Source organism: Myxine glutinosa, chromosome 13 (assembly GCF_964187855.1).
Source record: "Myxine glutinosa chromosome 13, kmMyxGlut1.1, whole genome shotgun sequence".
NCBI lineage: Eukaryota > Metazoa > Chordata > Myxini > Myxiniformes > Myxinidae > Myxine > Myxine glutinosa.
Window position 1 is genome coordinate 7,351,139 of NC_136273.1, and position 16,346 is coordinate 7,367,484.

Genomic DNA, 16,346 nt, shown 5'->3' on the forward strand with positions numbered 1-16,346 from the left:
CAGGATTGAAAGACATGTTCCACTTGTTTGAGCAGTTTGTGATTTTGTCCAGGTCTGCAGAGAGTGAGGAGGCTGCAGACTGCCGATCTGAGGGTGGAGATATGGAGCGGCAGAGATTGGAGTCATCAGCAAAGAGATAGAGAGGATTTTCCAGTGAGTCGGAGAGATCATTAATACAAACAAAACAACAACAACATGCATTTTAAGGCCATTTTCCCTGCTAGAGCGGGGGTTAGCCTTGCGGTCCCCATGACAATCTTCTCCATTTTGCCCTATTTTCTGCATCTCTCCTTGTTAACCCCCTTACCCGCATTTCTTCTTCCACCATCTTCAGCCAAGTCTTTCTCGGTCTTCCCCGTCCTCTACTTCCTTCTACATTCATTTCCATCACTCTTCTCAACGAGTCACTTTCATCCTTCCTCAACACATGACCAAACCATCTCAACCTGTTTCTCTTCACAGCATTTCACAGGAGAGATCATTAATAAAGAACAGAAAAAGCACAGGGCCAAGAACACTGCCTTGAGGAACTCCATCCTGGACAGGAAAGGGAGATGAGAGAATTCCATTCAGGGCCACACGTTGATTGCGACCGGAGAGGAAGTTGGCGAGCCATGTGTGGAGGTTTCCATGGATACCATAGGAGGAGAGTTTGGTGTACAGGGCAGAGTGCCAGACCGTATCAAAGGCACGTGATATGTCGAAGGAGACACCTCTGATTTCCTGTTTGGCATTGAGGACCTCCATCCATTGTTAAGACAGCAGAAGCAGCATGTCCAGAGTAGAGTGACCTGGTCTGAATCCAAATTGAAGATCAGAGGTCAGGCCAATGGAGAAGAGGAAGGATTTAATGTCAGAAGCAATGATGGATTCCATGACCTGGAATTGCTGGAAGTCAAGCACATCCATTACTGCAGGAATAAAGAAGGAAAGGCAGAAATAAAAGTAGAAATAGAAAAGTTATAAAAACGAGTAGAGTTTTATTTTATAAATTGCAGCTATAAAATATGAGAAAATAGTAAAAAAAGCCAGGAGGGGGCATAGTTTACAGCTCTTATGGTCATTAACATGGAGTGCATTGGAGACATTAGGTAGCGATGTCAAGGTAGGGTCTTCAGAGCAAACTCATGGATCAGTGAACATAACCGATGGATATGGATATACAACACATTACCTTTGGTCTTCTTCAGGTCTACGGAGATCTCTCTGATGGTGAAGTCGGCGTGGAAAGCAGCAATTTGCTCCCTTAAGATCAGCAGGTGCTTTATAAGAAAAAGCTGTCCATCTGTGGAAGTCTATCAGCACGAAACACTTGTCTCAATTACGAAAGCTCAAAGTTATAAAGAAAAACGACATTAATGTTCAAATGCATTGTTACAAACTCATCAACAATACCAATGTGCGAAGTAAAAGCAACCCACCAATCGTGCACTTATGGGAGAAAACATTTTATCAAATTAATTTCACCGTTGACCAATTGAAAATTCTGCTGCCTCACTGGACCTGGTAGAACAATCGGGTTCTTCACCCGTCATTGCAGCCAACCTATTTCTGTCGATACAATGGATGAAATCAACAGGATGTCGATTGAGGAATGCCAACCACAAACCAATGTTCTGTTGATTTCATCTGTCGTTCTACCTGTCCACCGACACAGATTGACACTAGCCTTGACCAGCAAGACTAGTTTTTAATTCTTTCTGTAATTACCTGTACACACCTTATTTTTGCTGATGGCATCACTCGCAGCAAGGAGGGACTGCATACAGGCAGCCAGTGCCTCCTGGGACAGACCCTGGAATACAGGCTTCTGGCAAGGTACGACATGAAAGTGGGGGACACCAGAAAAGATGAAGATATTGAGGAGAAAAAATTATGAAACGGGTGTACACTATAGCATTTAAATGGGGGTATTTAGACATATTTTTAGATGAGTGATAACAATGAAGGAAAGCAAAAAATAAATAAATAAAGAATTGGAGTGAATTAAACAGAAACCTCAGTGCAGCGGTACAGTTTGGACAGGCAGACAAGTGTCCGACGAGCTGTAGGATACCACATTGCATGCAGAACAGCAGGGGAGACCGGAGCTGGTATCCAAGTAGGTGGTCCTACCAAATACGCAAACATGGAATATAGGTGTGATATTTGCTTGGAAGGGTTACATTTTCATTGTTCTTTTTGCCATTTCCAACTAAATTGATTAAAATAAAATAAAAACTTGCTCAAATATTCCTCCAGCATCACCGAGCATGACGTGAAATTAAGACAGAACGAACAAAAACAAACCTGCATTTGCAGACAAGTCCTCCAGCTTGACGTCCAAAAAGCTCCCTTCTTGGGGTCGCACATGTCGTTGTTTCTCTTCCTCTCTCAAGCTCTCAGCGATTTTCTAAAGGACGAAAAAATATGAAAGGTTTACCAAGGTAGGGGTCCAACGGCTCATCGCTTTAAGGCAAACATGGCACAAACGCTTCTGCAAATTCATTTTTGTGACGTTCAACAGGTATGGTTGAAAAACAAAAAAAAGGTTCATCTGGATTTCATCCAACATCCCAACCATGATCTATTACTGTAGTCTTGCCTTAAAAGTAACCCTCTCTACCGGTAACCGCCTACTGGTGAAGCTCCCCAAATCCAGACTCACTGCCGACCTTCACTCATTTGTTCCTCTTTTCTCTCACCTGTGGAACAAACATCCCCAATCTATTCAATCCCAATCTTCCTCCCAGGGCTTCAGGATGGCTGTTCATCACCATCACCTCAGGTCCATACCCCCATCCATAACCATGATCTTTTCTACCCTCATTAACCTCCTCCTTCGTTTCCATGGTTTTCTCCCTTCTCCCTCTCCTTCACTTTTTTCATTTTTGTCCCATTCCCGGTTTCCCCTTCATTTCCATGTATTCTCTCTTCTCCCTGTCCTTCTCTTTTTTATTTTTGTTTCATTCCCGTTTTCCCATTCATTTCCATGGTTTTCTCCCTTATTCCTCTCCTTCACTTTTTATTTTTGTTTCATTCCCGGTTTCCCCTTCGTTTTCATGGTTTTCTCCCTTATTCCTCTCCTTCACTTTTTCATTTTTGTTTCATTCCCAGTTTCCCCTTCATTTCCATGTTTTCTCCCTTCTCCCTCTCTTTTTCATTTTTGTTTCATTCCCGGTCTCCCCTTCGTTTCCATGGTTTTCTCCCTTATTCCTCTCCTTCACTTTATATTTTTGTTTCATTCCCGGTTTCCCCTTCATTTTCATGGTTTTCTCCCTTATTCCTTTCCTTCACTTTCTCATTTTTGTTCGATTCCCAGTTTCCCCTTCATTTCCATGGTTTTCTCCCTTATTCCTCTCCTTCACTTTTTCATTTTTGTTCGATTCCCGGTTTCCCCTTCATTTCCATGTTTTCTCCCTTCTCCCTCTCTTTTTCATTTTTGTTTCATTCCCGGTCTCCCCTTCGTTTCCATGGTTTTCTCCCTTATTCCTCTCCTTCACTTTTTCATTTTTGTTTCATTCCCAGTTTCCCCTTCATTTCCATGGTTTTCTCCCTTCTCCCTCTCTTTTTCATTTTTGTTTCATTCCCGGTCTCCCCTTCGTTTCCATGGTTTTCTCCCTTATTCCTCTCCTTCACTTTATATTTTTGTTTCATTCCCAGTTTCCCCTCCATTTCCATGGTTTTCTCCCTTATTCCTTTCTTTCACTTTCTCATTTTTGTTCGATTCACGGTTTCCCCTTCATTTCCATGTTTTCTCCCTTCTCCCTCTCTTTTTTATTTTTGTTTCATTCCCGGTTTCCCCTTTGTTTCCATGGTTTTCTCCCTTATTCCTCTCCTTCACTTTTTCATTTTTGTTTCATTCCCGGTTTCCCCTTCGTTTTCATGGTTTTCTCCCTTCTCCCTCTCTTTTTCATTTTTGTTTCATTCCCAGTTTCCCCGTCATTTCCATGGTTTTCTCCCTTATTCCTCTCCTTCCCTTTTTCATTTTTGTTCCATTCCCGGTTTCCCCTTCATTTCCATGTTTTCTCCCTTCTCCCTCTCTTTTTCATTTTTGTTTCATTCCCGGTTTCCCCTTCGTTTTCATGGTTTTCTCCCTTCTCCCTCTTTTTCATTTTTGTTTCATTCCCAGTTTCCCCTTCATTTCCATGGTTTTCTCCCTTATTCCTCTCCTTCACTTTTTCATTTTTGTTCCATTCCCGGTTTCCCCTTCATTTCCATGTTTTCTCCCTTCTCCCTCTCTTTTTCATTTTTGTTTCATTCCCAGTTTCCCCTTCATTTCCATGGTTTTCTCCCTTATTCCTCTCCTTCACTTTTTCATTTTTGTTCCATTCCCGGTTTCCCCTTCATTTCCATGTTTTCTCCCTTCTCCCTCTCTTTTTCATTTTTGTTTCATTCCCGGTTTCCCCTTCATTTCCACGGTTTCTCCCTTATTCCTCTCCTTCTCTTTTTCATTTTTGTTTCATTCCCGGTTCCCCCTTCATTTCCACGGTTTCTCCCTTATTCCTCTCCTTCTCTTTTTTATTTTTGTTTCATTCCCGGTTTCCCCTTCATTTCCACGGTTTCTCCCTTATTCCTCTCCTTCTCTTTTTCATTTTTGTTTCATTCCCGGTTTCCCCTTCATTTCCACGGTTTCTCCCTTATTCCTCTCCTTCACTTTTTCATTTTTGTTTCATTCCCAGCCCCCCCCCCCTCCCCCTTCCTGTTATTGCTGTGTTTGAGCTTCTTTCTAGCTTATTCACCACCTCCAATACCCTCCGCCCCCACATTTTGATCTCATTCTTATTCACTGTGGTACGTGTAGATTGGTTTTGTTGTTGGTGGTGCAAACTACAAATGGTGTTCATATTTGGGTTAGAAAGACAGCAGCGGATATTGTGCTTCACTCGGTAGGAGTTTGTCAATCAAGCACTAGACCATTCGTGGTGTGGGGAGTGCTTTCCACATTGCTGCACCGGCAGGTCATCATCTCACATACAGCACATCCCCCCCATTATCTTTGTTACTTTATTTTGCTATTTTAATGACACTAGAGGTACACTGCTGTACACAATTTTTAGGCTCATTCAAAAGTTTAAATATATGGATGTTTTGAGCATCAACAACTTACTCAAAGCCTCCACTAGTGTATTGTACAATTAGAACAATGTTGACTGGAAAAGTAAAGCTTAGTTGGGGTGAGAAGAAACCAAGGTTACCATTTAGCAATGACAGGAAACCAACATTGGGCAACGGCATCCATTGCCTAAAATCGATATGCAAGTGGACCTACTTCCATCATCTCCAACTTGTCAGGGTAGGCAAGGTCCCCTGGGGCAGGGCGGTAGCCCAGGATCTCTGTGCGGATGTAGATGTGTGTACGATAGACTAACCGCTCCTGCACGTCCTCAAGCACCTGCTTAACGACCGTTGCAAAAGCAGCGAGCTGATCAGCTGCACACAAGACAACGGCACAGCATTTTCCACAGAAGAGCCAAATTAGATTAACCTTCCACAATGTCAACTTTGTGGGGGATTTTCCCTCTTCCCCCATCCTAACCCCGAGCCACAATGTAATAATGCATAGAAAATCATGTGGGAGATATAAAGAAATGGCAACAGAAAAAAAATCCATTTAGTCCATCAGCAGACAAGTTCAGCAAGGGCAATCCGACTCCAAGGCCTCAAGTTCAGAACAATTTTAGTGCGGAATGTCATGCTGTTGTTTGAAATATTTCAAACGATGAAATTGGTGTAATGCCAGTTGGATACCTCCACACAGGATATAATGTAAACATTGCACCATGTTATCATACACGATTACAGTCACGTGAAAAAGTAAGTACACCCCATGTAATGTTTTGACTTTTTCAACATATTCCAACATACAGCTATTTGATCTTCATTTCAACAATATTGATAGATAAAGGTGATATAATATAACAAATATCATGAAACATTTACATTTTGTAGTCCATTGTATAATTTAAATAAACATAAATGCAAATTTCGCATGTGGAAAAAGTAAGTACACCCCTACATTTATCACTACTTCAAATACCTAAAATTAGAATCAGGTGCACCAGCTCAGGTGCAAATGATTAGAACATCGTTAGAGAGGATCTTGGAGGAACCTGTCTTATTTAAACCTCAGACATTTCGTTTGGTTTGCTCTTTGTTGTTGAAGTGTGCGGCGTCACCATGCCTAGATCAAAAGAGCTCTCTGAGGCCTTCAGAAAGAAGGTTATAGATGCCTACGAGTCTGGGAAGGGATGTAAAAAGATCTCCAAACAATTTGAAATCAATCATTCGACTCTCCGGAAGATCATCTACAAGTGGAGAAGATTCCAAACATCTGCTAACTTGTTCAGGCCTGGCCGCCCCAGCAAGTTCAGCCCGAACCTAAGAACCCCAGAATCCCTAAGAACCCCAGAATGTCATCACGGGACCTACAGGTAGCTCTTGCCACTGTTGATGTCAAAGTGCACGAGTCTACCATTAGAAAGAGGCTGCACAAATTTGATCTACATGGGAGGTGTGCCAGGAGGAATCCTTTGCTGTCCAGAAAGAACATCAGGGCAAGACTAAAGTTTGCCAATGAACACCCAGGCAAAGACCAGCACTTCTGGAATAATGTTCTCTGGACAGATGAGTCAAAGGTAGAGCTATTTGGCCAAAGTACCAGAAGACATGTTTGGCGAAAACCAAAGACAGCATTTGACCACAAGAACCCGATACCAATTGTAAAGCATGGTGGTGGAAATATTATGGTTTGGGGCAGCTTTGCTGCATCAGGGCCTGGGCAGCTCACCATCATAGAATCCACTATGAATTCTTCATTGTACCAGAGGGTGCTTGAGGATAATGTGAGGCCATCTGTCGGGAAGTTGAAGCTCAACCGAAGGTGGACCTTGCAACATGACAATGACCCTAAACATACCAGTAAATCCACCAAGGAATGGCTGAAAAGAAAGAAATGGAGGATTCTGGAATGGCCACATCAAAGCCTGGATCTAAATCCCATCGAGATGTTGAGGGGATTTGAAACAAGCTGTGCATGCAAGAAACACCTCAAACATCGCACAGCTGAAAGAATTCTGCATGGAGGAGTGGGAAAATATTTCTCCCAGTCGATGTCAGAGACTGGTAGACAGTTATAAGAAACGCCTACTTGAGGTTGTTTCTGCCAAAGGGGGCAATACCCCCTATTAGAGCCAAGGGTGTACTTACTTTTTCCACATGCGAAATTTGCGCATTTATGTTTATTTAAATTATACAATGGACTAGAAAATGTAAATGTTTCATGATATTGATATTTGTTACATTATATCACCTTTATCTATCAATATTGTTGAAATGAAGATCAAATAGCTGTATGTTGAAATATGTTGAAAAAGTCAAAACTAAACATGGGGTGTACTTACTTTTTCACGTGACTGTATCAACAAAAATCCAAACCAAAGGGTCGATCAGACCATGGATGGTGACTATGGATGGACATCTCCAGAGGCCCATTTATGCTGCACCAAAGCCCTATACCAAACGAACTTCCTGTCTACTGACCCAAGTTACCATATATAGTTTTCTGCACTTGCAGCATGTCCAGTGATTGCAGATTGCAATGTGGAATCTGTCGAGAGAAACAAGGTGACTACAGGTCAACAAACAGGAAAACACGGAAGCGTTATGGGAATGTAGCTGTACGTGACGACTCATCTGCGCTCACTTTTACAACTGCAATGAAACCCAGAGTGGTACAGCTGGACCTTCAGTGGTACAGATTGGTTTGGTCGCCTGAGCGATCCAATTGGCGTGGCATCCTCCTCAGGGGCATGGTTTAGGTGGGCCTTTATGTGGAGCAGGGCTTAGACTAAGTGGATGGGGCCCAGGGGTCAACTTCCTCAAGTGAAAATGAAACTTTCTCCACTTTGCTGCCGATCATGTGATATGCATTCAAGCATCGACTGCAATAAACCATGCACCGATGAGAGCGTACTCACGATTGTTTAGGACATGGGCTTCCAGCATCTCATTCTTGAGAATAGAGCAAAGTTCTGAGAGCGTCTCCAGGTGAGCCAGGTGAATGACAATTGGGCGAAGTACTTCATAAATTGTCAGGCACAACTTCTCCAGCATTTCACTGCACGTCACAATCCCAGGATGCACAGAGACGAATTGTGAATCGAGCATTTATCAAATATGAAGATCTCTGTTAAGTAGATCCAAAATTGCAAACAACTTCAAACAAGCACTTCCTCATTCATGGTTCTCAATGGAAAACATTCTGCAGGAGCACTCACTCAAGTTTGGGTGAGGGGCGTGAAAAAAACTCGCGGAACAATCTGTGCTCATCCTGACACACGTGCACCAAGAATGCACATCCGCCACGAACCTGCGTGTGCACACACCGATGGCAAGACAAGCGATATATTAGACTGACCACCATTTATAAAGTGCGCACACACCGATGGCAAGACAAGCGATATATTAGACTGACCACCATTTATAAAGTGTGCACACACGGAAGGCAAGGTGAGCGATATTTCAAACTCACCACCATTTTTAAAGCAGCATCTTGTAATGAATGCATATTGGACCAGGATTCAAACATTCAATCCGTTTGTTGGATCACTTCTGAGGTGTGGCTGTGCTCCTATACATCATGGCCATGCGTATTTAACAATGCCTTGCTCTCACTACTCTGTCAATAACCCATTCATTCTTCTTCTTCCTCAACATCATCAAAATCTCTCTTACTTTTCCTGATGCTATTTATTTCCCAAAACCTCTTCACTCCTAAACGTTTCGTTCATCCAGCCTTCTCTTGTACCTACAGCTCTATTTTTCTCCGTGTCTTCAACCTAAAATTCGGTCAGTCAGAGAACACATAAACCACCACCATTTCATCAGAATCTGTAACTTTAAAAAAATAAAATAAATTTGTCATTAATCGAATAATTAAATAATTAATCGATTAATTGATTAATTTAAAAATCAAAAATGGCCTTTGCAGCCAAATCACCTGGTCATTGGCATGTCCAAATATCAGCTTCCTAACTCAAAAGGTGCCTGAGTTGATGGTCAGAAGAGAAAGTTATACGATTTCTTCTACCGACTCCTCTCCGGCCTTGCTCCCCCAGCTCTCTCTGTGCTCTGTCCCCCCAATATTCCTTCAGGTCGCACAAGATCTGCCTGCAACCCTCTTATGGTTAAACTGCCAAAGTCTAGGCTCTCTGCTCACCTTCACTCTTTCATTCCCCTTTTCTCCCGCCTCTGGAACAAACTCCCCCACTCCCTTCAATCCCACTCCTCCCTCCAGGTCTTTAAAACAGCTGTTCACCACCATCTCTTATCGTCCCCCATCGAAAACCTTGATCTTTTCTACCCCCGGTAATTCACCCCAGAGTCCTTGCAGTGTTCATATGTTTTAATCCTCTCCCACCTCCCCCCAAGTCCTCCCGATGTCCCTGCTCTCAAATGTAGTGTTTGTGTCCTTCCCCCTCTTCCCCCTCTCTTTTGTGTCCTTCCCCCTCTCTCCCCATCTTGTCTGCCGCTCCCCTTGTTTTTTGTGTTTTGTGTGTCGGTTTGTCTTTTTGTGTGATTAATGTTAGCTCTTTCACGAGCCTCGATCTTGTATACAAAAAAAAGAAAAAAAAAAGAAGGAAATTGGATTAATTAAATAAGTACTTAATCGCTAATAATTAAATAACTCCTCAATTAATTGATTAATCAAAAAACAAAAAATACCGATTTTGACAAAGGACTTGCTCACTATTGTGCCGAAATTTCAGCTTCCTAGCTCAAAGGATGGCTGAGATAGCGCCCGGACAAACAAGAAAGAAAACAAGAAAGAAAACAAGAAAGAAAACAAGAAAGAAAACAAGAAAGAAAACAAGAAAGAAAACAAGAAACCAGAGTGAAAACTGAGTACTCTCTTTCAGCGTGCGTCACTGCCGAGCCCCCTTTGGTGCCCGGCAATGACGATTTGCAATGCCTGGAGATGGCATAGGAAAGGAGCGGTGTACAACAAACAAGAAAACAAGTACAGATACATTCAAAGTACACCGCCCCCATGCCAAATAATTAAATATCCTACAGCGCGGCATTGCCGGGGCGCCTCTGTCGCCCGGCAATACCGCAGTGCAGCTCATTGAGGCTGCATTGGGAAGGAGAGGTGTACACTAATTGATTGATTAATTGTATAATTAAAATCAATAAAAGATTATCACAAAATATTTTCATAATCAATTGGCTAATCGCATAACTAAACCACTAGTGCTTCATCCGAAGATGTATCTTTTAGAAATTTAATTAAATAAGTCATTAATAAAAAACTTAAATAATTCATTGATTAATCAATAAATAATTAATCGATTAAATGATTAATCAATAAATCAATAATATCCTTGATAGCCACATCACTTGGTCACTGTCATGTCCAAATATTAGCTTCCCAGCTCAAAAGGTGCCTGAGATATTGGCCAAATGAGAAAGAAAATAAATAAATGATTAATAATGAAAATAAATAAATAATAATCGTTAAAAAATTAAATTATCAATCAATTCGGTCACAGAACACATAAACCACCACCATTTCATCAGAATCTGTAACTGAGAATTTTTTTTTTTTAAAGTAATCAATCGAATAATTAAATAATTAATCGATTCATTGATTAATTAATAAATCAAAAATATCCTTGATAGCCACATCACTTGGTCACTCATGTCCAAATATTAGCTTCCGAGCTCAAAAGGTGCCTGAGATATTGGCCAAATGACAAAGAAGATAAATAAATTAATATTGAAAATAAATAAATAATAATCATAAAAAAATTAAATTATTAATCAATTCGGTCAGAGAACACAAACCACCACCATTTCATCAGAATCTGTAACTTAAAAAAAAAAAATTGTCATTAATCAAATAATTAAATAATTGATCGATTCATTGATTAATTGATTAATTAATCAATCAAAAATAGCCTTTGCAGCCAAATCACCTGGTCATTGGCATGTCCAAATATCAGCTTCCTCACAAAAGGTGCCTGAGTTAATGGTCAGAAGAGAAAGGAAATTTAATTAATTAAATAAGTACTTAATTATATATATATAACCACCTTTAGAGGCCATTTTTCCCCGCAAGCGGGGGTTGGCCTTTTTCGGGAACCGTGGTTGTTGTTGTTTTTCGGTCCCCTTTTTGAAGCAATGTTTTACGGCCGGATGCCCTTCCTGACGCCAACCCTTTTTGCCGCCTTTTACGACAAACAGGGAATTACCAGTGAACTGGTCCTCAATTAGCCGACCTCGGAAGGATGAACAGGCTGAGTCAACCCCCCTGGCGTTAATTCAGCGATCGACCGGGATTCGAACCCAGGATCCTAGGATCCTAAGCTGACACCCTAGCCGCTAGCCCAACACCGACTTAATTAATCGCTAATAATTAAATAACTCCTTAATTAATTGATTATTCAAAAAACAAAAAATAAAGTTTTTGACAAAGGACTTGCTCACTACTGTGCCGAAATTTCAGCTTCCTAGCTCAAAGGATGGCTGAGATATCGTCCGGACAAGAAAACAAGAAAGAAAGAAAACAACCAGAGTGAAAACTGAGTACTCCCTTTCAGCGTGCGTCACTGCCGAGCCCCCTTCGGTGCCCAGCAATGACGATTTGCAATCCCTGGAGATGGCATAGGAAAGGTGCGGTGTACAACAAAAAGGCTAAACATACTCTCCAAAGGACAACCTACTTGTCAAAACATTGCCCTGCCTACCAGGCCCCAGAATGATAGTTTAGCATTGGGCTGAGACACAACCCAGACTAAACAGCTTGAAGGTGACTACATTGCCAACATTATTCTGTCAGCCCACAACAGCATAATGACCAGTTTCCTCCATTTTGGAGAAATAGACATCACTGAACTACACCTGATTTGACTCCTTAACCGCACGTTTAATCCTATAATCATGGAAAAACAATGTTTTATTATTACACATTTACACCGCACTCAGAGTCTCATCTGCTGGCATTTGCTGGTGAATATTAAATATCCCACGGTGTTCTTCGCGAAGAGTAGCCGAGATATTGCCGGAACCATCGCAAAGTTCCAAATTCCTGCCCGAACCTTACTTGAACATCAGGACTGCCCAGACGGTCCATGAAACACCTGGATCAAGCTTCCCCTAGCCAACCACACAATAATGTGGGAATAATTGTGGCCATTAAAGAAGAAGAAGACATTTACAGTACACTGCACTCATAGCATGAATTGATGAATGGAGAGAAAGCCATAAAGTCTAACCCATACATGTTATTCCAAGAAACGGTTAGATTTCTAAGGTTTCATTAAAACTAGGAGGAAGTAACGTGTTTTAGAGTGTTCATAAAATATCACCGTTACATATTGTTACGTTTATGGGGGGGGGGGGGGGGGGGATAGATAAAAGAATACCGTAGGAGAGGTAGAACTGTATAGGAAGTAACATGGACCGCGTGACGTGTAGGAGCATTTTGATGTATTAAGTAGGGAGACTGTAGCTTAAGGTTGTTTGAATGTGCATCATGCGAGGGATGGTGCCATGCTAATTATCTCTAGGGTTGAAGGCTAGTTTTCCCCAGTGCATGCCTTCCCTCTGTAATTCTCCCCTAACGTTTTTGCTGCCACTGCCGGCCATGTAAAACCTCCTTAAACAACAACAACCGCCAACTACAAGCAAGCAGGTTCCCGGACACTAAGCCCGCCCGCCCTCATGGACCTAATCGGCAAAAGGCCCCACCCAGAAGAGGGTGGTGGGGGGGGGGGGGGGAGGTACCAGGGGGACGGAGAGGCAGTCCAGCAGGCCACGCCCCGAGGTATGCAATTTGCCCGTAGGACGTGGGTAAGGTGAACTGGGAGGGAAATGAAATGATTGGCTCTGGCGGTGAAAAGCAGAGGAGTGCGCTTTTTGCCGTGGCTTGGACAAGATGCCAGCCATTTTTGGTACTGGAAAAAGGTGCGTGCTTTTGCAGGGTTGGAGGAGCTTTTGCTGCGTCGGCAGTATTTTGAGGAAGGTTTTGGCTGTGGTGCTCTTCAGAGGCGGTGGAGGCCGAGAGTGAGGCAGAGGAGGCCGTCTTCACCACTTTCCTTCGACGCCCGGGCTTTTTGTCGGCCGTATCCATCTTGTGCGCTCTGGCGCAGCAGGCCTGGACTTGACCATTACCACTCTCTCTCAAAAGACCCAATGGGACAAGCTCAGTAATCGCGAGCAATAGTTCATGGAGCAGGAAACGGAAAAGAATAGCTTTTGAATTTTGAAAACATTTTGAATTTTCCACCTGTCTGATTTCTCGAAGGCTCTTTTAGAGCATTTGAGGGTTAATTTGGCCGCTGCTCCCGTGTATTTTCAGCCCCGTGTGAGAGCCACTGCACAATAATTCAAAATAACTAGTGTGGTGCATTCAGCACACAAAGGAAATATGGGGAGGATGGACAGACAGATGAGGGGTGCAGAAGAGAGATCGGAAGATTTAAAAGTTTAGAGACAGTATTTCAAAGTGTATGTCGGAGACATGTGGGAGCCAGTGGAGGGTGAAAACGAGGGGCAGGGGTAGTTTTTTGGGTTTTTTTGTATACAAGATCGAGGCTCGTGTAAGAGCTAACATTGATCACAAAAAGACAAACTGACACACAAAACATAAGATAAAGGGAGCGGGAGACAAGATGGGGAGAGAGAGGGAAGCACACAAGCACAACAGTAGAGAACAGGGACATCGGGAGATCTGTGGGAGGGGGAGGGCTTGGGGGGAGGAGGCACGGCAAGGGGGGGGGGCGAGGGGGAGGGGTGGAGAGGCATAAAAGACATGGACACTGCCAGGACATCCAAGAAAGAAGTCGGAATTTCAAAAAAGTCGATCTGGGGTGAATTAACGGGGGTAGAAAAGATCGAGGTTTTGGATGGGGGAAGATAAGAGATGGTGGTGAACAGCTGTTTTAAAGACCTGGAGGGAGGAGTGGGATTGAAGAGAGTGAGGGAGTTTGTTCCAGAGGCGGGAGAAAAGAGGATGAAAGAGTGAAGGTAAATAGAGAGTCTTGGGGGGACAGAGCACAGAGAGAGCAAGGCCGGAGAGGAGTCAGTAGAAGACAGAAAGACCACCAACCTGCCTGCGGTGAGTGAGTGAAAGGCCCTCGGAGTTAGCTTCATCGCGGGAGATTCCAATGATTCTGAAAGCTTTGGTTTCAACAGCTTTGGTTTGGGGGTAAAGAGGATGTCAGGAGAACTATGATAGAGGAATTTCAAAGATGTAGTTGGAGTTGGTGGTAGCGAGGGAGACTGGCAAGGAATTCATTACAGTTGTCAAACCACGAGATGAGGGCGCTGGTGTGGGATCCGCGGCTGGGGAGAGGTCTTTTTTGATGCTGCAACGCAAAAGAAGGCAGGATTGGTCGTGGGTTAAATTTGAGCAGTGAAAGGGAGGGGGCGGTTGAAGGAGCTAGAAATAGAGTCATAGCACAGTCAAGGGTGATGCGCATGTGTGCAATGAGAGGTAAGTGTGAGCAATATAGCATAGGGTTGCTGGATGCAACAGAGAAGTGAGGAAGGTGATGCTTGAAAGATCGAAGACCAAGTTAGTGTTTGTCGACATCAAATTTGTATTTTCTTCAGTCAGTTTTCAGCTCTTTTAGGGGAACCTTTATGTTCCTATTCCATTTATTTAAGGTATTGAAGTCAAAGATTGAGTTTTACACTTGATGACTGCATTCATTTTATCCCCCCAAAAAAATACTTTTACCAAAACTAGTTTTTTTTATTTTAAATAGGCCATAAGGATCTAACGCTTAAGGTGGAACTGACACGCTCGCACACACCTGTTGGACGAGACAAATAAAGCACCTGAGCTTTGGGGAACTGCCGTTACTTCCCGGGGCACTCTGGGTACCAGTGACGTCACAACAATGATGCCGCCTTTGTCACCGCACTCAGCGGGGCATTTCCTGAGGAGGAATTTCCTCCACCGCATGGATGCCAACCTATGGGGATTGTCTGTGCTCTTAATCTTTAAATTCTGAATGCCGAGCAAATAAGCAGCACAAACCATTTTTTCAGTCTTTGGGATGAATCGGCCAAGATTTGAACCACGGAGCACCCAGACTTTGAGCAGACGCTCTAACCATTACATCAGCGAGTCTGGTTAACAATAACATGTTTCGTTAAAAGCTAACACACAAGCGATACACGATGCACTCCAGCACCAGGATGTCCACACAAAAAGACTGATGACTGGCCTTTCTTTTTCCACTTTTCCCCACTTTTCACTCTGCTTTCCTCTTTATAATATAATCAGAGCCAAAACATTGACGAATTCCTCTCTCTCTGCAAACTACTTGGATGTACTAGACGATTTACTTGCAGCCACTGGTCGGGTGAGGTGGGTGGGGATTGACATGAAATAGAATAACCTGATCAGCTTCTTTACTCTTTTAGCTTTGTAACACAAACAATGCACCGAGAGATAAAATAAAAAGGTCGTGGTGTGGTACCAGGGCACAGTGGTCACGGTGATTGGCATTTGCGAGTTCTGCGATGGTAGATGTGACACTGGGTTCCAGCAGCCGTTGCCGCTGATCCAGGTAGCAAGCATGGACGTTGGCCAAACAAGCAAGATATCTGTGAACAACAAATGTTAGAAGCATTAATAAAATAAACAAGTGTTACGCCTAGGTCCCCCGTCGGTGAAGTGATGTGAGTTGACAAAGTTTAAGACGCAGAAAACATGCTATGATATGATATTTCGCTCACAAGGTTCAGACATACATGGAGGTGGCAATATTGGATTTTGATGTGGCCACCCAATTTTCAATAGCGTTCTTCCTTATGCCTAGATACACCCACACACCAGATTAGAAGTTGGCACTTCGCTTATTTTTCAAGATATTCCGCTCACAAGGTTCAGGCATACATGGCGGCGGCCATCTTGGATTTTGACGTGGCGACCCAATTTTCAACCGAGTTCTTGCTTGTGCCGAGATACACCCACACACCAGATTAGAAGTTGGTACTTCGCTTATTTTTCAAGATATTTCGCTCACAAGGTTCAGACATATATATGGTGGCGGCCATCTTGGATTTTGACGTGGCGACGCAATTTTCAATAGCCTTCTTCCTTATGCCGAGATACACCCACACACCAAATTAGAAGTTGGTACTTCGCTTATTTTTTCTCTCACAAGGTTCAGACATACATGGCGGTGGCCATCTTGGATTTTGACGTGGCGACCCAATAGATACACCCACACACCAGATTAGACGTTGGTACTTCGCTTATTGTTCGAGATATTTCGCTCACAAGTTTCAGACATGTATATGGTGGCGGCCATCTTGGATTTTGACGTGGCGACCCAATTTTCAATAGC

General features: G+C 43.0%; 1 protein-coding gene across 3 annotated transcripts in view; it reads right to left on the reverse strand.

Annotated features, from left to right (window-relative positions):
* COG3 (component of oligomeric golgi complex 3) overlaps positions 1–16,346 on the reverse strand; it is an 83,403-nt gene that overhangs the window by 25,351 nt on the left and 41,706 nt on the right. For all 3 annotated transcript variants that reach the window (XM_078766975.1, XM_078766976.1, XM_068133693.2), the window contains 8 exons: positions 15,474–15,600; positions 8,259–8,350; positions 7,959–8,098; positions 5,252–5,412; positions 2,290–2,392; positions 1,999–2,111; positions 1,721–1,810; positions 1,175–1,295 (listed from right to left, as the gene is read on the reverse strand). In XM_078766975.1, the coding sequence (XP_078623101.1) occupies positions 1,175–1,295; positions 1,721–1,810; positions 1,999–2,111; positions 2,290–2,392; positions 5,252–5,412; positions 7,959–8,098; positions 8,259–8,350; positions 15,474–15,600 (947 nt within the window). The remainder of the gene's footprint in view (positions 1–1,174; positions 1,296–1,720; positions 1,811–1,998; positions 2,112–2,289; positions 2,393–5,251; positions 5,413–7,958; positions 8,099–8,258; positions 8,351–15,473; positions 15,601–16,346) is intronic.